The sequence below is a fragment of the Anomaloglossus baeobatrachus genome, chromosome 2 (genome assembly GCF_048569485.1).
Source record: "Anomaloglossus baeobatrachus isolate aAnoBae1 chromosome 2, aAnoBae1.hap1, whole genome shotgun sequence".
Taxonomy (NCBI): Eukaryota; Metazoa; Chordata; class Amphibia; order Anura; family Aromobatidae; genus Anomaloglossus; species Anomaloglossus baeobatrachus.
This window is the reverse complement of record NC_134354.1, coordinates 756,340,148-756,364,003: the sequence shown is the minus strand read 5'-3', so window position 1 is coordinate 756,364,003 and position 23,856 is coordinate 756,340,148. Positions and strand designations below refer to the sequence as shown.

At 49.7% G+C, this 23,856-nt stretch overlaps 1 protein-coding gene across 1 annotated transcript in view; it reads left to right on the top strand.

Moving 5' to 3' along the window:
• Nucleotides 1-15,186: 15,186 nt before the first annotated feature.
• The window catches only part of DND1 (DND microRNA-mediated repression inhibitor 1), a 37,771-nt gene continuing 29,101 nt past the window's right edge, over nt 15,187-23,856 (top strand). The window contains exon 1 of the mRNA XM_075334671.1: nt 15,187-15,249. Within this exon, the coding sequence (XP_075190786.1) occupies nt 15,211-15,249 (39 nt within the window). The 5' untranslated portion in view covers nt 15,187-15,210. The remainder of the gene's footprint in view (nt 15,250-23,856) is intronic.

Genomic DNA, 23,856 nt, shown 5'->3' with positions numbered 1-23,856 from the left:
ATAAGGAATAACGTTTGGAACTCCATTCTATATCTCAACTGGGTGCAAAAACCTAAAAAAAACATCACTATATAGAGATAAGATATGCACACCAGTGACTATGCAAGGGGAATACATGTATGATAATTACATTAATTACCCGATGTGTGCTGCAGCTACACGTGCAGAGAGCAGGGAGAAGCGCACACTGCTTAGCGCTGGCTCCCTGCTCTCCTAGTTACAGTACACATGGGGTTAATTGCCCGATGTGTACTCTGCTACACGTGCAAGGAGCAGGAGCCGGCACTGACAGTGAGAGCGGCGGAGGCTGGTAACGAAGGTAAATATCGGGTAACCAAGGACAGGGCTTCTTGGTTACCCGATGTTTATCGTGGTTACCAGCCTCCGCAGAAGCCGGCTCATGCTGCCTGCACATTTAAGTCCCCTTTACACACTGAAACTTTCTAGCGATCATGCTGCACAGCGGGAAACAAAGGACAAAAGAATGGTCCTGAACGATTTGTAGCGATCAGCAACTTCACAGCATGGGCCAGGTCGCTGATGTGTTTCACACACTGCAATGTCGCTGGGGAGGTCGCTATTACGTCACAAAACCGGTGACGTTACAGCGATGTCGTTTGCGATGTTGCAGTGTGTAAAGCCACCTTAAGGGGTGCATCACACACAGCAAGCTCGCTGCCGAGATCGCTGCTGAGTCACGCTTTTTGTGACGCAGCAGTGACCTCATTAGCGATCTCGCTGTGTGTGACAATGAGCAGCGATCTGGCCCCTGCTGCGAGATTGCTGCTCGTTACACACAGCCCTGGTTCGTTTTCTTCAAAGGCGCTCTCCCGCTGTGACACACAGATCGCTGTGTGTGACAGCGAGAGAGCGACAAATGAAGCGAGCAGGGGAGCAGGAGCCGGCGTCTGACAGCTGAGGTAAGCTTGTAACCAAGATAAACATCGGGTAACCAAGGTGGTTACCCGATATTTACCTTAGTTACCAGCCTCTGCAGCTCTCACGCTGCCTGTGCTGCCGGCTCCGGCTTTCTGCACATGTAGCTGCATTACACATCGGGTTAATTAACCCGATGTGTACAGCAGCTAGGAGAGCAAGGAGCCAGCGCTAAGCAGTGTGCGCGGCTCCCTGCTCTCTGCACATGTAGCTGTTGTACACATAGGGTTAATTAACCCAATGTGTACAGCAGCTAGGAGAGCAAGGAGCCAGCGCTCAGTGTGCGCGGCACCTGCTCCCTGCACACACAGCTAAGCGGTGTGCGCTGGTAACTAATGTAAACATCGGGTAACCATACCCGATGTTTACCTTAGTTACCAGTCTCCGCAGCTTCCAGACGGCGGCTCCGTGCAAGCGCAGCGTCGCTTGCACGTCGCTGCTGGCTGGAGGCTGTTCACTGGTCGCTGGTGAGATCTGCCTGTTTGACAGCTCACCAGCGACCATGTAGCGATGCAGCAGCGATCCTGACCAGGTCAGATCGCTGGTCGGATCGCTGCTGCATCGCTAAGTGTGAAGGTACCCTAAGAGGTTGTGGATAAGTGTCTTTTATACTGATAAGTTCAAACAGGTCCCGTTACTACAGGCAATGAGTGAAGGCCAGAGGAGCCTCTTAAAGAAGAAGTTACAGGTCTGTGAGAGTCAGAAATCTTGCATGTTTTTAGGTGACTAAATACTTATTTTCCACCATTATTTGCAAACAAAATCTTGCCAAATCAGACAAGGTGATCTTCTGGATTTGTTTTCTCATTTTGTCTCTCATAGTTGTGATTAGTGGCGTAACTACCGCGGTCGAAGCGGTCGCGATCGCGACCGGGCCCGAGAGGTGAGGAGCCCGGCGGCCGCCAGGCAGAACAGCAGCCAGCTCCTGTCAGTGTGAGAGGAGCCGTGCTGATCTGTCACAGACCACGCGGCCGCTATTTGACCCGCTGCCGCCGCCGACACCGGGCCCCCTACCTGGTGTCAGCGGCTGCGGCGTCTCCCCAGTCACCGCGCACAGTAATGATGAAGCATAGCGCGGCCGGTGCCGCGCTATACATCACCATTCTCCCCCTGTGCGGTGACGTCACTCCCGAGCGACTGCTGTGCTGAGTGCACAGAGTGCAGGACGGGAGGACGCCAACCGCAGCACCGGGAGATTGAGCAGCGGGGAGGACAGCAGCGGTGGAAACAAGAGAGAAGGTGAGTACTTGTTGTTGTTTTTTTTTGTTTTTTGTTTTTTTTTTTTAATATAAGTGAGTAAACGGTGGCCAGAGGCTTGGGAAGGCAGTTCTGGGGAAGCTGCATTATTATACATGGAGGCCTGGAGAGGCTGCTTTATACATGGAGGCCTGGAGAGGCTGCTTTATACATGGAGAAAGAAAAAATCCAGCTTCCGGAGTAATAGTAAAACTGATGCAAAATTTTATTAAAGGACGTAAAATTAATGTGATGACAAAAATAGGGAGCCCATATGCGGCGTAAGGCTACGCGTTTCGAACGCTGCCTGCGTTCTTTGTTAAGCCAAGGCTTGACAAAGAACGCAGGCAGCATTCGAAACGCGTAGCCTTACGCCGCATATGGGCTCCCTATTTTTGTCATCACATTAATTTTACGTCCTTTAATAAAATTTTGCATCAGTTTTACTATTACTCCGGAAGCTGGATTTTTTCTTTCTTCTATTGGACCCTTGCACTGCCAGAGTGTTATCCCTGCATGCCGGACTTTGCCCCAGTTGAGCTGGATCAACCTTTTTTTCCTTTTATACATGGAGGCCTGGAGAGGCTTCTTTATACATAGAGGCCTGGAGAGGCTGCTTTATACATGGAGGTCTGGGGAGGCTGCATTATATATGGAGGTCTGGGGAGGCTGCATTATTATATATGGAGGCTTGGAGAGGCTGCTTTATACATGGAGGTCTGGGGAGGCTGCATTATTATACATGGAGGTCTGGGGAGGCTGCATTATTATACATGGAGGTCTGGGGAGGCTGCATTATTATACATGGAGGTCTGGGGAGGCTGCATTATACATGGAGGCCTGAGGAGGCTGGGTGCATTGTTATACATGGAGGCCTGGAGAGGCTGGCTGCTACATTATACATGGAGGCTTGAGGAGGCTGGCTGCATTATTATACATGGAGGCCTGGAGAGGCTGGCTGCATTATTATATATGGAGGTCTGGGGGGCTGCATAATACAAAATGAAGGACACCTTATACATGGAATATAGGGGTGCATTATGCATGGAGGAGTATGGGGCTGCATAATGCAATATGAAGTTTTATGGGGTTGCGTTATAATACATATAGGACTATGGGGGCTACATTATAATATATGGAGGACTATGGAGGCTACCTTATACATGGACTATGGGGGTGCATTATAAAACATTGGGGACTATGTGGTGCAGTATAATATATGGAGAACTATGGGGTGAATTATAATACATAGAGAACAATGAGAAATTCATGATAATAATTGGAGGGCTACTTTATACATGGATGATTATGGGGGTGCATTATAATATATGGAGGACTCTGTGGTGCAGTATTATACTGTATATTGAGTACTATGGGGTGAATTATAATGCATGGAGAACTATGGGAAATGCATTATAATACATGGAGGACTATGGAAGTGTATTCTAATATATGAAGGGTTATGTGGGACCCTTTATACTATTTGGAAGGCTATGTGGGTGCCATTATTGTATTTGAGGAACTATATACAAGGGGGGACAAAGATACAAGCATGGGATGGAAACGTTTTGTGCTGAGGGATAAAGGCTCTTATCCCTCAGCACCCAGCTTTCCCATGCTCTCCTGTACATCTTCTCTCAGCACCCAGCTTTCCCATGCTCTGCTATACATCTTCTCTCAGCACCCAGCTTTCCCATGCTCTGCTATACATCATTTCTCAGCACCCAGCTTTCCCATGCTCTGATATGGGAAAGCTGGGTGCTGAGGGAAAGATGTATGGCAGAGCATGGGGAAGCTGTGTGCCAAGGACAAGATGGATATCAGAACATATGAAAGCTGGGTGCTGATAGAGGGATTTCAGATCATGGGAAACCTGGGTGCGGAGGGTAAAAGCCAAGTGTCAGCATCATTATCTCGTACCCCAAGTGTCAGTGTCATTATCCCGTACCCTAAGTGTCGGTGTACGTGGAGGGGGGGCCCAGGTCTGAACTTTGCACCGGGGCCCATCAAACTACAGTTACGCCACTGGTTGTGATCTACCTATGGTGTCAATTACAGGCCTCTCTCATCTTTTTAAGTGGGAGAACTTGCACAATTGGTGGCTGACTAAATACTTTTTTTCCCCACTCTATATATGTGGGGCCCCTGCGGCTTCAGGCGCCACATGGTACTGCACCCCCATTAGGGTGTAGTACTTATCCCGGGTTCTGGGAAGGTCGAGGCCGGTTTATAATTACACCAACACACAGTAACACTGGGCTGCCCTCCCCAATGGGGACCGAGCCAGGGTCGGATCACAGTAGGGGGGGTCACTATAGCGGTGGGTTTACAGGACGCCACCGCACCAAGGGCTCCCCAGATCCACTGGACTGGGGACTCAGGGTCAGGGAGAAGCAACCACCAGGGGGAGTCAGGAGCACACAGTGGGAAGAGCAGGTTGACCTAGTGAGAGTAGTGAACCGGCCGGTGGCAGCGGCTGGTGGTAACAGCTCAGAACACACAACACAACTACAACAGAGACAACAACTTCAGACACAGAGCAGAGCGGACGTAGCGCAAGCGGCTCTGTGGGCCAAGGCGTTCAACACAGTCGCTAGGGAGAAGCAGGCGGCTGCTTCCACAGGACCGGCGCTGTCGGGATACAAAATCCTAGGGCAGATATACTTCACGTTGTCTGCCAACTCTGCAAGGGTCACAGGGAACGGCTAAGAACAGTCACCAGACCCACGAGTCTGCAGCAAATAGCATATGGAATCCGGGGTTGAGGACCGGCCCCATAACGGAACCGCGCTATCAGCATACAGAACGGGACACTTTACTGACACCGGGACCCTCAAGTGCTTCACGGCATGGGGGTCCGATACTTAGTGCATCAAAGGAGGAAAGGGCTCACAGGCTGACACACACACCGGACTTGACCTCTCACGGATCCGGGATCGGTTGGAGCCCATCATGGCAGAGAACAGTACCCAGGGAGCCTCTGAAAGACTTGTGGGTAAAAAGACCTGGAACCGCAGCCCCTGTCTCTGCCTCTCCTTTACCGGCGCCGTCACCCAGCGCTGTGGCACCAATGGGGACTACTACCACCCCCGCCATCCTCCCCAGGGTAATCCCCCTCTGCCTGTGGGGAGCGACACCATCCCGGCTGCACCCAACAACTGCCCCGGTGAGATACCTTGCAGCAGCGGCTCCATCCCTGGCCGCGTACCACAGGTGGCATCACGATCACCTTAATAGACTTTCCTAACCTCCATCCTCCCTGCCACCCTCCAATCCTCTTTCCTGTACGCCTCGGGGTAATGGAACCGGGCCAGGCCACCCCGTGACAACGCAGAGGAGCTGCACCCCCGGCTCAGCGACGAGTAGGTTAAAACACCTGCCCCGTGGGGCGCTAAATATACACACGTGCACGCGCACACACACACATACACCCACACACACACACACACAGGTCAGAAGTGACCATCATTGATCCGATTCCCTTTTGCTACTTTTTTTTTAATCCTACATAAGGTTCCAAAAACATGGTCATTTTTTATGTAGTGCATCCAATTTGCCAATTTGTATTTTGCAAGTTGGTGTATCTTACAGGGTAATTATGCAGGGCAGCCTAAAGACCCTCCACTGGGAACCCTGTGAGCCACATCCTTTAAAAGACCATAAACAGTAGCACTAAATAATAAGGTCTATATCTCTGGAACTCAGATTTAAAACATAGAAGAAAACAACTAATTATGTGTCATGAGTTATAAGGAGATAGGACATGGGCCCCTAGGCTGGCCCTAAGACTTGTGATCCTGCGCTGTCACTTATCTCACGGGTAGGTTTGATGGTAACCAGGTTCGAGCCCCCAGCGTGACCCTAAATCCTGTCCAGACGCTGATCTTACTCCCCCTCTCACACAACCTTGGAGCAGGCCGGAAACCCCACAAAACAACACGGATAAGGGAGAACGGAAACTCGTATACACAGCACTCAACAAACACAGGAGAGACAATATGTGTACAGAGGAGTAACGAAAAACGGGAGGAAGTAACGCACAACAGGGGAACGCTCACACCACTACGTACAGGAGATTCACCAAGACCGGGTTTGCAAAAGCTATCATCGGCACAAACATGAAGTAAAGCGTTCTTAATATAAGGAGACAGCTGCACGAGGCAATCTGCAACCTGAGCATTTATGTCCTGCTCACCAGTCTGCAGGGATTAACTTCTGCAGAGCTGAAGACCAGTGAATTTGAACCAGGGTCACCACCAGGGGGGACAAACAGGATTCTAGTCCGGGGCCCCAAAAGAAGGGGGGCCCCTTCACGCTTCATTTATTGGCTTTTGTGTGAGGTGTGGAGGCGGAGCAGGGATGGAGGCGGAGCTGGGGTGGAGTCACAAGGGGGCCCCAAAATTATCAGTCAGGGGCCCTGAAATTCCTAGTAGTGGCAGCCTTGAATGAACCAGCCAACGCCCGGCTCTGGCTGAACACTCCAGAAGCCTCAAGTTGTTTGTCAGACTCTGCAGTGTAAACAGAGTCTGACAATACAGTTAAAGCAGGTGTGTGCAGAGCCGAACATCACATGACATTACACAGGGGAACAGTAAAAATAACATAAGAGTAAAGGCTTAATGTGTACACCTGTATTACCGCTCTATACACCAAACTTATAATAGTTATATGGCACCATATATACTGAACAAAATTAGAAACACAACACTTGTTTTTGCTCCTATTTTTCATGAGCTGAACTCAAACATCTAACACTTTTTCTATGGGCACAAAAGTTCTTTTTCTCTCAAATATTGTTCACAAATTTGTATAAATCTGTGTTAGGCCGGAGTCACACTTGCAAGAGCCTCGAGCAAGTCTCACATCGCATCACCCGGCATTGCCACACACTCTCCTGACAGGATCGGGTCAGCTGCATGTATTTCTATGCAGCTGAGATGCTCCTGTCCGGAGAGCTGCAGGCCATGTCGGGTGATGTGATGCAAGCCTTGCAAGAGTCTCTCACAAGTGTGACTCCGGCCTTAGGCTGGTTACACATCTGCGGTATTCTGTCGCACTGCCGGATCCGGCACAAATGCGGTACAGTTCTATACAGTTCACAGGCATCGCGGCAAGCTCCGGTCACATGCTGTCACATGCTCTGGTCACGTGACCGATTGTGACCGGAGCTTGCCGCAGATCGTCAAAAACTCACCAAAAGCCCATTATGGGAGCGTAGCCTAAAGGCCGCTTTACACACTGCGATATCGGTACCGATATCGCCAGAGTGCGTACCCGCCCCCATTGGTTGTGCGACACGAGTAAATCTCTGCCCGTGACGCACAACATCGCCCGGACCCGTCACACGGACTTACCTTCCCTGCGACGTCGCTGTGATGCTGAATGAACCGCCCCCTTAGAAAGGAGGCGGTTCGTTCAGCGTCACAGCGATGTCACAGTAGCGTCACTGAACCGCCGCCCAATAGAAGCGGAGGGGCGGAGATGAGCGGGACGTAACATCCCGCCCACCTCCTTCCTTCCGCAATTTGGCCGGGACGCAGGTAAGGTGAGGTTCCTCGTTCCTGTGGTGTCACACATAGCGATGTGTGCTGCCGCAGGAACGAGGAACAACCTCGTTACTGCAGCAGTACCGATATTTGAGAATGGACCCCCATGTCACCAATGAGCGATTTAGCACGTTTTTGCGACGATGCAAAATCGCTCATAGGTGTCACACGCAACGGCATCGCTAACGCGGCCGGATGTGCGTCACTAATTCCGTGACCCCAACGAGATCGCTTGAGCCATGTCGTAGCGTGTAAAGTCCGCTTTAAGGTATGTGCACACATTGAGTATTTAGTTGCAGAAATTCCCGCACCATTTCTGTATCTCTTAGCAGGAAAAATGCTGTAGTTTTTTGTCACTTTCTTTGGTGTGCTTTTGATGCTTTTTTTGCATGTGTTTTTCATTCCTTCTGTGGTGGAAAAATGCTGCAAAGACAAACGTTGAAAGAATTGACATGCTGTACATTTAACGAATTTTTCAGATTATACGAGGCACTTTTTCTCCAAATAATTTGGGAGGAAAATGAGGGGTGCGTCTTGGAATCCGAATGGACCTTACTAGGAGGTGGTGGAGAGGGGTACCAGAAGGAAGGGACAATGCTGCGGGCGCTGTGCTGCTGTGGCTGTGCTGGGGCTGCGGGCGCTGTGCTGCTGTGGCTGTGCTGGGGCTGCGGGCGCTGTGCTGCTGTGGCTGTGCTGGGGCTGAGGGCGCTGTGCTGCGGGCGCTCTGCTGCTGTGGCTGTGCTGGGGCTGCGGGCGCTGTGCTGCGGGGGCTGTGCTGGGGCTGCTGGTGCTGTGCTGGGGCTGCGGGCGTAGTGCTGCGGTGGCTGTGCTGGGGCTGCTGTGCTGCAGACTTCAAATAATGGTGCCCTGAGTCGACGCATGTGCAGATGGAGCGGTGTGCACTGGTAACCAGGGTAAATATCGGGTAACCAAGCAAAGCATTTTGCTTAGTTACCCGATATTTAACTTGGTTACCAAGCGCAGCATCGTTTCCACGAGTCGCTGGTGGCTGGTCACTGGTCGCTGGCGAGATCTGCCTGATTGACAGCTCCCCAGCGACCATGTAGCGATGCACCAGCGATCCTGACTAGGTCATATTGTGGTCGGAATCGCTGGTACGTCGTTTAGTGACAAAACTACTAATGTAAACAGGTAGGGCTATTCTAATAATAAAGCGTCTAGCACACACTATATATCTCTAGCTATTACTACCACAAATTAAACAAAGAAAAAAAGCTATAGTAAACCTATTGTTACAATAGTTAGCAAAATGTTAATGAAGCATTCACTAATCTAATAAGACATGCATAGCGGAGTATTACCTGATTACTATAATCACTGGCCTATGTGTCTGCCACCTTCATCAGGGGTCCTATCTGTTTACATTAGTGAAGATGCACCAGGCACTTTGTTAGGCTACTTTCACACTAGCGTTGGACGGCTTCCGTAGCATTGCTTTGTGTGACGGATGCAACGGATGCTACGGATCGTACAAAACAACGGAAAGCTTTTTTTTTATTCTTCTTTACAGTAACTTTTACCGGCAGCAGACTATTGTGAATGATCAGCTGATCACACGGCTGCCGGGCGCTCAGCTGATCGCTCTCACATGCCGGCGGCCGGGCGCTCAGCTGAGAGCTCTCACATGCCGGCGGCCGGGCGCTCAGCTGAGAGCTCTCACATGCCGGCGGCCGGGCGCTCAGCTGAGAGCTCTCACATGCCGGCGCCGGGCGCTCAGCTGAGAGCTCTCACATGCCGGCGGCCGGGCGCTCAGCTGAGAGCTCTCACATGCCGGCAGCCGGGCGCTCAGCTGAGAGCTCTCACATGCCGGCGGCCGGGCGCTCAGCTGAGAGCTCTCACATGCCGGCAGCCGGGCGCTCAGCTGAGAGCTCTCACATGCCGGCGGCCGGGTGCTCAGCTGAGAGCTCTCACATGCCGGCGGCCGGGCGCTCAGCTGAGAGCTCTCACATGCCGGCAGCCGGGCGCTCAGCTGAGAGCTCTCACATGCCGGCGGCCGGGTGCTCAGCTGAGAGCTCTCACATGCCGGCGGTCGGGCGATTAGCTGAGCGCTCTCACATGCCGGCGGTCAGGCGATCAGCTGGGCACTCTCACATGCCGGCGGCCGGGCGCTCAGCTGAGAGCTCTCACATGCCGGCGGTCGGGCGATCAGCTGAGCACTCTCACATGCCGGCGGCCGGGGCGCTCAGCTGAGAGCTCTCACATGCCGGCGGTCGGGCGATTAGCTGAGCGCTCTCACATGCCGGCGGTCAGGCGATCAGCTGGGCACTCTCACATGCCGGCGGCCGGGCGCTCAGCTGAGAGCTCTCACATGCCGGCGGTCGGGCGATCAGCTGAGCACTCTCACATGCCGGCGGCCGGGCGCTCAGCTGAGAGCTCTCACATGCCGGCGGTCGGGCGATCAGCTGAGCGCTCTCACATGCCGGCTGCCGGGCGCTCAGCTGAGAGCTGTCACATGCCGGCGGCCGGGCGCTGAGCTGAGAGCTCTCACATGCCGGCGGCTGGGTGCTCAGCTGAGAGCTCTCACATGCCGGCGGTCGGGCGATCAGCTGAGCGCTCTCACATGCCGGCTACCGGGCGCTCAGCTGAGAGCTGTCACATGCCGACGGCTGGGCGCTCAGCTGAGAGCTCTCACATGCCGGCGGCCGGGCGATCAGCTGAGCGCTCTCACATGCCGGCTGCCGGGGCGCTCAGCTGAGAGCTCTCACATGCCGGCGGCCGGGCGCTCAGCTGAACGTCCGGCCACCAAGAAACAAAGTAAAGTTTCTGTGATTTAAAAAAAAAAAAAAAAAAAAAAAAGGAGCATGCGCAGTGAAAAATAAAGGTTTCCGTCGCTCAAAAAAAGTTACATGCTGCGTTCCTTCCGCCCGACGCAGCGTCAAAATAACATAACGACGCTGCGTCGTCCAGCGGATGCAACGCTGACACTTGCGTTACAGTGCGTTGTCCATACAAGTCTATGGAGTATAGTGCAGTGCATTAACGGACTGCGCTATTCTCCATAGTGACGGACTGCGCTGAACGCAAGTGTGAAACTAGCCTTAACTGTTGGTTATGTCCGCATGCTGCATTTTTGTGGTAACCACAAAAATGCACCCTGTAACCAAAAGAAGGCATTAAAAAAAATGCATGCCTTAGGCCCCTTTACACTAAACAACTTACCAGCGATCCCAACAACGATACAACCTGCTAGGGATCGCTGGTAAGTTGCTAGGAGGTCGCTGGTGAGAGGTCACACAGTCAGACGCTCCAGCGATCCCACCAGCAACCTGACCTGGCAGGGATCGCTGGAGCATCGCTACACGGGTTGCTGGTGAGCTGTCACCAGCAACCCGTGACCAGCCCCCAGCGACGCACTGAAGCGATGCTGCGCTTGGTAACTAAGGTAATATCGGGTAACCAACCCGATATTTACCTTGGTTACCAGCGCATGCAGCTACACGTGCAGAGAGCAGGGAGCAGCGCGCAATGCTTAGCGCTGGCTCCCTGCTCTCCTAGCTACAGTACACATGGGCTTAATTACCCGATGTGTCCTGCAGCTACATGTGCACACAGCAGGAGCCGGCACTGACAGTGAGAGCGGCGGAGGCTGGTAACGAAGGTAAATATCGGGTAACCAAGGACAGGGCTTCTTGGTTACCCGATGTTTACCGTGGTTACCAGTGTCCGCAGAAGCCGGCTCCTGCTGCCTGCACATATAAGTCCCCTTTACACACTGAGACTTTGCTGCATAGCGGGGAAACAAAGGACCAAAGAATGGTCCTGAACGATTTGTAGCGATCAGCAACTTCACAGCAGGGGCCAGGTCGCTGGTGTGTTTCACACACTGCAATGTCGCTGGGGAGGTCGCTATTACGTCACAAAACCGGTGACGTTACAGCGATGGCGTTTGCGATGTTGCAGTGTGTAAAGCCACCTTTAGGCCCCACATGCACACTGCAGTTTTTTATGCTTTTTTTGGTGCATTTTGTGGTGGCCTTTTCAGCACCATTAACTGCCTGCTTTTCCTTCCCTAGCAAAGTCTATGAGATTTCAGATATGCGGTGCGCAGATTACAGCTTTTTTGGGGGCTGCATTTTGTGGAGACCACACAGATGCAACATGTCAGTTCCTTTTGTGTTTTTCTCTGCTTTTTTTATCCATTGGTGATAAAAAAATGCATCAAAAATGCATGGTGAAAAAACGCACCAAAACATTAAAAATGCACCGAAAATGCATGCGTTTTTGATGTGTTTTTTTTTTAATACATAGTATAAGAGTACTCTCTAATATTAGAGAGTGTAGGTACTTTCCCGACTGGGTACAATGTGACGTGGTGGGATGGCCTTACGCTTTTTTTTTTTTTTTTTTTTTTTATCAAAAACAGTGTTTACTAAGTACCCGATGTTTCTATGCACTATGCAGGGTATACGGTCATCATTTTCCCCTTGGTACACTTTATATGCTGTAAATCCTAGAGATCACCCGTTGGTTATACATAATATTAGGTGATGATGAGATGATTCATATTTACAAATGGTTTGTGTCTGTTCCTCCAACACTGGAAATTGCTCCTTTTATTTTAATTGTTTTTGTTTTTTTTGTTTTCAGCGAGCACCCGAGCATGGTAGTGCCCGCTCATCACTAGGTACGACTTCAGAGCACCCGAGCATGGCAGTGCCCGCTCATCACTAGGTACGAGTTCAGAGCACCCGAGCATGGCAGTGCCCGCTCATCACTAGGTACGAGTTCAGAGCACCCGAGCATGGCAGTGCCCGCTCATCACTAGGTACGAGTTCAGAGCACCCGAGCATGGCAGTGCCCGCTCATCACTAGGTACGAGTTCAGAGCACCCGAGCATGGCAGTGCCCGCTCATCACTAGTTCCCAATACCGAGCACCCGAGCATGGTAGTGCTCGCTCATCACTAGTTACGAGTACTGAGCACCCGAGCATGGTAGTGCCCGCTCATCACTAGTTAAGAGTACTGAGCACCTGAGCATGGTAGTGCCCGCTCATCACTAGGTACGAGTACAGAGCACCCGAGCATGGTAGTGCCCGCTCATCACTAGTTCCCAATACCGAGCACCCGAGCATGGTAGCACCGTTCATCACTAGGTACGAGTACAGAGCACCCGAGCATGGTAGTGCCCGCTCATCACTAGTTCCCAATACCGAGCACCCGAGCATGGTAGTGCCCGCTCATCACTAGGTACGAGTACAGAGCACCCGAGCATGGTAGTGTCCGCTCATCACTAGTTCCCAATACCGAGCACCCGAGCATGGTAGCGCCCGTTCATCACTAGGTACGAGTACAGAGCACCCGAGCATGGTAGGGCCTGCTCATCACTAGTTACCAGTACTGAGCACCCGAGCATGGTAGTGCCCGCTCATCACTAGGTACGAGTTCAGAGCACCCGAGCATGGTAGTGCCTGCTCATCACTAGTTCCCAATACCGAGCACCCGAGCATGGTAGTGCCCGCTCATCACTAGGTACGAGTATAGACCACCCGAGCATGGTAGTGCCTGCTCATCACTAGTTACGAGTACAGAGCACCCGAGCATGGTAGTGCCCGCTCATCACTAGGTACGAGTACAGACCACCTGAGCATGGTAGTGCCCACTCATCACTAGTTACGAGTACAGAGCACCTGAGCATGGTAGTGCCCACTCATCACTAGTTACGAGTACTGAGCACCCGAGCATGGTAGTGCCCACTCATCACTAGTTACGAGTACAGAACACCCGAGCATGGTAGTGTCCGCTCATCACTAGTTACGAGTACAGAACACCTGAGCATGGTAGTGCCCGCTCATCACTAGGTAAGAGTACAGAGCACCCGAGCATGGTAGTGTCCGCTCATCACTAGTTCCCAATACCGAGCACCCGAGCATGGTAGCACCCGTTCATCACTAGGTACGAGTACAGAGCACCCGAGCATGGTAGTGCCCGCTCATCACTAGTTCCCAATACCGAGCACCCCGAGCATGGTAGTGCCCGCTCATCACTAGGTACGAGTACAGAGCACCCGAGCATGGTAGTGTCCGCTCATCACTAGTTCCCAATACCGAGCACCCGAGCATGGTAGCGCCCGTTCATCACTAGGTACGAGTACAGAGCACCCGAGCATGGTAGGGCCTGCTCATCACTAGTTACCAGTACTGAGCACCCGAGCATGGTAGTGCCCGCTCATCACTAGGTACGAGTTCAGAGCACCCGAGCATGGTAGTGCCTGCTCATCACTAGTTCCCAATACCGAGCACCCGAGCATGGTAGTGCCCGCTCATCACTAGGTACGAGTATAGACCACCCGAGCATGGTAGTGCTGCTCATCACTAGTTACGAGTACAGAGCACCCGAGCATGGTAGTGCCCGCTCATCACTAGGTACGAGTACAGACCACCTGAGCATGGTAGTGCCCACTCATCACTAGTTACGAGTACAGAGCACCTGAGCATGGTAGTGCCCACTCATCACTAGTTACGAGTACTGAGCACCCGAGCATGGTAGTGCCCACTCATCACTAGTTACGAGTACAGAACACCCGAGCATGGTAGTGCTCGCTCATCACTAGTTACGAGTACAGAACACCTGAGCATGGTAGTGCCCGCTCATCACTAGGTAAGAGTACAGAGCACCCGAGCATGGTAGTGCCCGCTCATCACTAGGTACGAGTACCTATAGGCACCCATAGGCTTGTATCGGCACTTTTGATCCATGATGTTGGTTAAAAAAAAAATAAAAAAATATATATATGTCTCAATGATTGTTGCTCAGATACACCATCTGCACACAGAAAAACAACAAAAAAACAAACAGAAAACCCCCCAAATGAAACAAAAAAAAGAAAACACAAAAACACCCAGAACCATAGTGTGAACAGCCCCATAGTCTATAATGGGTGAAATGATGAAAAATAGATGTGTGAATGAGATCTAAACCTCAGGGTGGATGGAGGCCGATGGCAGAGATTGTAAACCTGATTGTTTCATGTTGTCAGATATCAGTGGAATATCCCTTTAAATTCATCTGCAAAGCGATCACCTCGCATGGCACCATATATGATATCTCATGCTTCCAACTCTGATATTGGACAGATATTTATCTGCAGATCATGGTGGATCCAGCCAATAATGTCAGATTGTCAGCAGCTGGAACCAACCAGTGTGCATTGGTCAGCGAGCAGTGAGGACGGGTTTTATTATATATATTTATATTTAGTTTTTTTTTTTACAAACCTCTCTGCACCGATCGCATCCCCCGTCCTCCTCCTTTTCCTCCTCCTCCATCATCATCATCATCATCATTCCCCAGCTTGTTGTATTATCTCCATGGGGGAGGGTGCAGGGCTGCAGACAGCCAGTGAGGAGTGAGGATCACCTTTCCCCCCTCCGGATTGGTCAGGGCTCAGGTGTGTCAGGTCTCTTATATAATCTCCAGCTCCGGAGGCTGCGACCTAGAGAGAGACTACAGGAGAGGAGCAGAGACCAGAGGCATGGAGCAGAGGAAGCGCGCAGAGACCGCGGCCAGTGAGGTGGGGGCTGCATGCTTTCTATTGGGGGCTGCAGGGGGCTGCTGCTTTCTACTGGGGGCTGCTGCTTTCTACTGGGCTTTCTGTAATTGTTTTATTTATGTTCATGCAATTTATTTTCCCCTCATTAAATGTGCAGGGGCAGCAGGAGTCCTGTTCTGTATGCTGTTACTCACCCCTTACCTTGCTGGGGGGGTCCTTGGTTTAGGTTGTTGGAATCTCACTGCTGGGGGTCCCCTAGGTTTAGGCTGTTTGGGGGGGGGGTCCTAGGTTTAGGCTGTTAGAATCTCACTGCTGGGGGTCCCCTAGGTTTAGGCTGTTTGGGGGGGGGGTCCTAGGTTTAGGCTGTTAGAATCTCACTGCTGGGGGTCCCCTAGGTTTAGGCTGTTTGGGGGGGGTCCTAGGTTTAGGCTGTTTTGGGGGGGGGTCCTAGGTTTAGGCTGTTTTGGGGGGGGGTCCTAGGTTTAGGCTGTTTTGGGGGGGGGGTCCTAGGTTTAGGCTGTTAGAATCTCACTGCTGGGGGTCCCCTAGGTTTAGGCTGTTTGGGGGGGGGTCCTAGGTTTAGGCTGTTAGAATCTCACTGCTGGGGGTCCCCTAGGTTTAGGCTGTTTGGGGGGGGTCCTAGGTTTAGGCTGTTTTGGGGGGGGGTCCTAGGTTTAGGCTGTTTTGGGGGGGGGTCCTAGGTTTAGGCTGTTAGAATCTCACTGCTGGGGGTCCCCTAGGTTTAGGCTGTTTGGGGGGGGTCCTAGGTTTAGGCTGTTTTGGGGGGGGGGTCCTAGGTTTAGGCTGTTTTGGGGGGGGGGGTCCTAGGTTTAGGCTGTTTTGGGGGGGGGTCCTAGGTTTAGGCTGTTTTGGGGGGGGGGGTCCTAGGTTTAGGCTGTTAGAATCTCACTGCTGGGGGTCCCCTAGGTTTAGGCTGTTTTGGGGGGGGGGTCCTAGGTTTAGGCTGTTTTGGGGGGGGTCCTAGGTTTAGGCTGTTTTGGGGGGGGTCCTAGGTTTAGGCTGTTTTGGGGGGGGGGGTCCTAGGTTTAGGCTGTTTTGGGGGGGGGGGGTCCTAGGTTTAGGCTGTTTTGGGGGGGGGGTCCTAGGTTTAGGCTGTTTTGGGGGGGGGGTCCTAGGTTTAGGCTGTTTTGGGGGGGGGGGTCCTAGGTTTAGGCTGTTTTGGGGGGGGGGTCCTAGGTTTAGGCTGTTTTGGGGGGGGGGTCCTAGGTTTAGGCTGTTTTGGGGGGGGTCCTAGGTTTAGGCTGTTTTGGGGGGGGGGTCCTAGGGTTAGGCTGTTTTGGGGGGGGGGGGTCCTAGGGTTAGGCTGTTTTGGGGGGGGGGGGCTAGGTTTAGGCTGTTTTGGGGGGGGGGTCCTAGGTTTAGGCTGTTTTGGGGGGGGGGGTCCTAGGTTTAGGCTGTTTTGGGGGGGGGGTCCTAGGTTTAGGCTGTTTTGGGGGGGGGGGGGGTCCTAGGTTTAGGCTGTTTGGGGGGGGGGTCCTAGGTTTAGGCTGTTTGGGGGGGGGGTCCTAGGTTTAGGCTGTTAGAATCTCACTGCTGGGGGTCCTAGATTTTAGCATTAGCCTTATCTTGCACAGAGAAGCTGGTGGCTCTGGTTGCTGTCTGTACAGGTGGTCTGTGCCCCCCTCCTGTCTGGCGCAGGCTCTTCTGCAGGAAGTGTCTCCTCCTGAACTGTAAATAGTATAAACACAATGTATCCAATTCTGCAGACTGTGCTGCACATGGTGGAGACTGGAGTCATGGGGTGCACATAGATGGCTGCTGGGGCCCACTCTAGTGAATGGGTTTAGGCAGTGCTCCACAGCACCAGCACAGGGGAAAAACTAAAACTTTAGTGACTCCAGTGTGGGTTTTTTGCATTTCAGTGGTGCATTACTCTAGTCTATTGAACCTGGTCTTGTTTTGTTTTTTTTGTTTTTTTTTGCATTGCTTCCCTCCCATTCTGCATCTTGTGCCTGGAAATCAAAGTTGTCAAACCCTTGCTGCAGATCTGAGCTGTGCCTGCTGTAGTCTGCTCTGACAACAAAACTGCCCCTCTGGCACACGTCTGACAGACGCAAACACTGCATTTGATGCAAAAAAGTGGTATAAATGCGTGTGTTTTGCTGCTTGCATTTTGGACAATGCGTTTTCAGATGGAGGAGTCAATGGGTGGAAAATGTTGACAAAATCCAATGAAGATGCTGTTTGTGTTTTTTTTTGGACAGATTTTGACATTTGTCAAACAATTCTGATTTCTTAGACTTTGCTGCAGTTTGTCATTTACAGTGCAGTTTAAAACACGAAGAAAAAATGCAATGTGTGCACATGGCCTTATAGATGCATGGAGAGGTGACCTCTAAAGAGAAGCTCAGGTCCTCTCTGCCCTCATCCCTACAGCATTGGTACATGTATGCCCAATTTACCACCCTAATCAGCGGTGTATAATGCTATTCACTAATATGAATGTTTAAGAAATGTATAAATGCTGCTTTCCCAATAATTGAGGCTTGACTAGTTGCAGGGGTGTTTTCCCTGACTAGTTGCAGGGGTGTTTTCCCTGACTAGTTGCAGGGGTGTTTTCCCTGACTAGTTGCAGGGGTGTTTTCCCTGACTAGTTGCAGGGGTGTTTTCCCTGACTAGTTGCAGGGGTGTTTTCCCTGACTAGTTGCAGGGGTGTTTTCCCTGACTAGTTGCAGGGGTGTTTTCCCTGACTAGTTGCAGGGGTGTTTTCCCTGACTAGTTGCAGGGGTGTTTTCCCTGACTAGTTGCAGGGGTGTTTTCCCTGACTATTAGCGGGGGTGTTTTCCCTGACTAGTTGCAGGGGTGTTTTCCCTGACTAGTTGGCCCTTTTTCCATGTTAGACCCTTGTGGAAATAACATAACTTGAATGACTTATTATCTACATATATTTCATGTTCATTCCATGTCTAACTTGCCCAAGAAACCTTTTTATACATCTACATAATATACACCTAATAAGTTATTATCCTCATTCTTTTTATTTATTCCTTTTCATCATTCTTTTTAGTATGTCCCCTCATTTTAGCCTCATCTGTGCACCTCAGAAGCAAGGTGGATGCCTCTCCCTGATTCTCGTGGTGCACTGCGCATGATCTGGAGTGCAGGAGACAGATCACGTACATAGTTCACACATCCTGTGTTTTCAATCCGTCAGGTCCGTCAGCAACGGATCAGTCATTTTCAAGATGTCAACTGATGCAACTGATGTGTTTTTCACAGGATTCCTTTCACAGGAATCCTGTGAAAAAACGGATCAGTTGCGTCCGTTACATCCGCTGTGCGTCCGTTTTTTGACGGATCAGTCATGATCCGTCTGTGTTTGGGACAGCCCAGTGGGCGTGCCAAGCATGCTGGGCATGCTCAGTAGAGCATGACGGAATCCTGCGCTGGATTCCGTTGTAAGACGGATTACGACGGAATCCAGCACCATAGACATGCATTACAAGCTTGACGGATTCCTGCGCGGCGCGTTAATTTTGACGGCCCGAAAAACGTTACATTCTGCATTGCTCAAAAACGACGGACCGCGACGCAGCAGATGCAACGCATGGTCATCAGTCGCAATCCGTCACTAATAGAAGTCTATGGGGAAATACAGGATTCCTGCAAAATATTATTCCTATTGTAGTAATTAATATTATTACAGGATTCCGTAATTCCTCAAGGCTACGGATTGTGACTGATGCAAAACACAGGATGTGTGAACTTAGCCTAAGGCTACTTTCACACATCCGGTTTTTGCTCTGCGGCACAATACGGCGCACTGCAGAAAAACCGCAACCGTTTTTTTTTGCCGCCTTTTTTTTTTTTGCATAGACTTATATTAGTGCTGTATTGTGCCGCATGGGCTTGCGTTCGGTCCGTTTTTTTCCGCATGCGGCAGATTTAGCCGATGCCGCGGCCGGATAGAACGTTGCCTGCAACGTTTTTTGCTCCGGCAAAAAACCCCGCATTGTGCCGCATCCGTCCGCTGCGGCGCATTTTCATTGCATGCCTATGGACGCCGGATGCGGAAAAAAACGCATCCAGTCGCCGCATGCGGTTTCTTCCACTGCACATGCTCAGTAGCAACGGACGGGCCGCATGTAAAAACTTATGCAAAGGATGCGGTGTTTTTGCCGCATCCGTTGCATAGGTTTCACAGCCGGATTGAGCCGCACGGCTTAGGCTACTTTCACACTTGTGTTCAGCGCAGTCCGTCACTATGGAGAATAGCGCAGTCTGCGCTATTCTCCATAGACTTGTATGGACGACGCACTGTAACGCAAGTGTCAGCGTTGCATCCGCTGGACAACGCAGCGTCGTTATTTTGACGCTGCGTCGGGCGGAAGGAACGCAGCATGTAACATTTTTTTTGAGCGGTGGAAACCTTTATTTTTCACTGCGCATGCTCATATTTTTTTTTTATTTTTTTTAAATCACAAATTTTATTTTGTTTCTCGGTGGCCGAACGTTCAGCTGAGCGCCCGGCTGCTGGCATGTGAGAGCGCTCGGGTGATCAGCTGATCGTTCACAAGTCTGCCGGTAAAACTGTGAAGAAGAAGAAAAAAAGCTTTCCGTTGTTTTGTACGATCTGTTGTTCCATTATATGCAACGCATCCGTCACACAACGCAATGGATGCCGTTCAACGCAAGTGTGAAACTAGCCTTAGGCTGCTTTCACACCAGTTTTTTTTTTTTTTTTTTTTATCAGGCACAAGCTGGAAAAAACTTATAATACGGATCCGGCGCCGGCTTGTTTTATCCCCATTGATTTTTATTAGCACCGGATTGTGCTTGATGGCCTTGCGTTGCATCCGGCAGTTGACGGATCCGGCGTAATTACTCAATGCAGTGGCCGGATTGAACATCTCATTGAATGTCTTTTGTCTCTGAATAAAAAACTGTATGGCGCCGGATCCGGCGTGATTTACATTGGAAGCCAATGGACGCCGGATCCACCGTGATGCGGCTGCTGGATCTGTTTTTTAAAACTGAGCATGCTCCAATTAATTGAAGATAAACAGATCCAGCAAAAAAATCTGAAACTGATGCGCCGGATCCGTTTTTTGACGGATCAGGTATACCGGATCCATAAAAAAAGAAAATCGGGTGCATCCGTTTTTGCATATTCTTCGCTGGATCTGTTGCATCAGGCACATGCCGGATTGTGCCTGATGCAAAAAACTGATGTGCATTATGGACCTCTGGCCATGCGTATCCACCCTGCTTCTGAGGTGCACTGACTCCAAAATTACGAGCTGCCCACTAATGGTATGTCCACAATGTGCCTGATAGTGTCAGTACTGCACTGGCTGCACCTTATACACGAAAATCCTGATGTTTGGTTCCCTTTAACCCCTTCAGCCCCCGGGCACTTTACGTTTTTGCGTTTTTGTTTTTTGCTCCCCTTCTTCCGAGAGGCGTAACTTTATTTTTCCATCAATCTTGCCATATGAGGGCTTGTTTTTTGCGGGACGAGTTGTACTTTTAAATGAAACCATAAGGTTTACCATATAGTGTACTGGAGAACAGCAACAAAATTCCAAGTGTGGAAAAATTGCAAAAGTGGGATTGTACAATAGTTTTTGGGATATTTTATTCACCGTGTTCACTATATGGTAAAACTGATGTGTGGGTATGATGCCTCAGGTCGGTGCGAGTTTATAGACACCAAACATGTATAGGTTTACTTGTATCTAAGGGGTTAAAAAAAATTCACAAGCTTGTCCGAAAAACGTGGTGCACGTTTTGCGCCATTTTCCAAAACCCGTAGCGTTCTCATTTTTCAGGATCTGAGGCTCAGTGATGGCTTATTTTTTGCGTCTCGACCTGACGTTCTTAACGGTACCATTTTTGCACAGATGCTACGTTTTGATCGCCTGTTATTGCATTTTGCGCAAAATTTGCGGCGACCAAAAAACATAATTTTGTCGTTTGGAATTTTTTTGCCGCTACGCCGTTTACTGATCAGATTCATTGATTTTATATTTTGATCGGGCATTTCTGAACGTGGCGATACCAAATATGTGTGTATTTTTTATTTTTTTTAACCCCTTAATGTTCAATGGGGTGAAAGGGGGGTGATTTGAACTTTTAGGTTTTTTATTTTTTTTTAATTTTTTAAAACTTTTTTTTTTTTACTTGTTTTTTTTTATTTTACTAGTCCCCCTAGGGGGCTATTGCGATCAACAATCCGATCGCTCTGCACTATCTGCAGATCTCAGCTACAGAGCTGAGAACTGCAGATTTGCTGCTTCACTTTCAATGCCGGCTGTATTCCGGCATTGAGAGGAAGTGACTCATGTTAGCCACAGGCGTCATCACATGACCCTGTGCTACCATGGCAACCGCCGAAAGTCACGTGATCATGTCACGTGACTTCCGGCGGGGGCGGGGTAAGTCACTGTCATGGCGGCGCCCATATACATATCGCTGCCAAGACTTTGGCAGCGAAATGTAAGGGGTTAATGGCCGCGGGTGGAAGCGATTCCACCCGCGGCTAGCAGGCACACATATCAGCTGTTGATAACAGCTGATATGTGCGCGTCTCGCCGCCGCCGACCGGCGGCAGGGGGCGGGGCTTACCGGCACACGATCCATGACGTATTCAGTACGTCATGGGTCGTTAAGGGGTTAAGTTTGTTACATGACAAATACCAAATACAGTGGAACCTTGGATTAAGAGTAACTTGGTTTGAGAGCGTTTTGAAAGACAAGCAAAGCTTTTTACAAATGTGTAACTTGGTTTAAGAGCAATGCTTTGCAATAAGGGCAAATTCCCACCGTGCACACTTCCGGGTCCGTCCTTTCACCGCGCTCTGACCCGCTCTGGAGGTAACTTTCTGTACATATGTACTGTATACAGTAATACCATTATACAGTATATACTATATAGCATTTCTATCAATTTGCATTTGTGGATACAGAATTGTACTTATTGATAACCAGTGCAGCACATTGCTTGTACTGTTCTTCCCGCACATCAATTCTATTGTAAGCTTACGTGCAGTTTAATTTGTTTTATATGCTTTTCTTGTACAGAATTTTGTATTGGTGTACTATAATAATTTTACATAAATACAGGCCATTTATTTTGTATTACTGTAAAGTTTGTATAAATGCAGTAAATATTTTTGGGTTGTGGAACGAATTGTCTGCATTTCAATTATTTCCTATGAGAACATTCACTTTGATATAAGAGTAACTTTGCTGAAGAGCACACTCCCGTGACCAATTATGCTTGTAATCAAAGGTTCCACTGTATTTACTACTATTCCAGTATGAATAGTTAGAACCAGAATAGTGTTTGAGGAAGGGATTGGATCGCCACTTCTGCACCTTTTTTAGCCTTGCTGTTGAATCCCCCTTTTTTTTTTTTTTTTTTTATCTCGTGATTTTTTTTTTTTTTCACTAGTTTGTGATTTTAGTCAGGATCTGTGTTTCTTAAACTTTGACAGTATGCCTTATTAACTAAAAAAAAAATTAAAAATTAAACCCCCATGTTATATAAATTTTACCACTATTTTTGCTACTTGGTGGCTCTCCTGAGGAAGTGACAACCTCGAAACACTGAGAAATAAATGCCCTTCATCTTTGAGGGCACTGACTTTTCATAACGTCTCCTCTGCCTGTGAACAGAGCCTTACATAGTTAGCATATGGCAGCTACTAAAGTGTATAACAAATAGGGGTGCCTGGTTTTTGCCCCCTTAATCTGATCAATCGCAAGGATTTGTAATCAGTATCCTTGTTGTGAGCAACACCTTTAAGACTAAATTTTTTTTTTTTTTGCCATTGTTAAGGAAATTTAGCACATTTTGACCCAATTAGGCTGCTTTCACACTACGTTTTTTTTTTTTTAACATGCATCATGAACTTTTTGCTGTAAAAGTTGATCCTGTTTTTACAAAGAAAAACGCATGTTATTTTGCATGATCCTGTCGCTTGAAGTTTATGGGTGGGCATTGAAGTGATGTGATCGGGCGTGCGGGGACCTGAACGTGATTGGGAGCCGGCATCTGACAGCTGCGGACGCTGGTAACCAAGGTAAACATTGGGAAACTAAGTGAAGTGCTTTGCTTCGATACCTGATATTTACCTTGGTTACAATTGTCGGCAGCTGCTAGGAGCCGGGCTGCCTGCTCCCTCCACATGTAACCAAGGTAAACATTGGGTAACTAAGCGAAGCGCTTTGCTTGCTTACTCGATATTTACCTTTGTTACGAGCGTCCGCTGCTCTCAGGAGGGGGAGAGACTGATCACGCCAGGCTGGTTTCTAGGCATGCTCAGTAGAACAAGCAGGATCCTGTCTATCATCATGCCAGCGTTCACATGCGTTTGCGTGCAGTATAGTCAGGATCCAGTGAAAAATAGTATTTGGACGCAGCTCAAACGCTACAAGTAGCGTTTTTGAAAGTTAAAAAACTGCAAGTCGCTGGATCCTCACTATAACACATGCAAACGCATGTTGACGCGAGTCCATTGCAAATGCATTGAAGTGAAAACGCATTTGAACTGGATCCGTTTTTGCGTTAACAAAAACGTTCAGGACGCATGTTAAAACAAAAATTAGTGTGAAAGCCGCCTTATCTGAGATGTTGCATCTTAAGCCGGTTTCTTACATAAT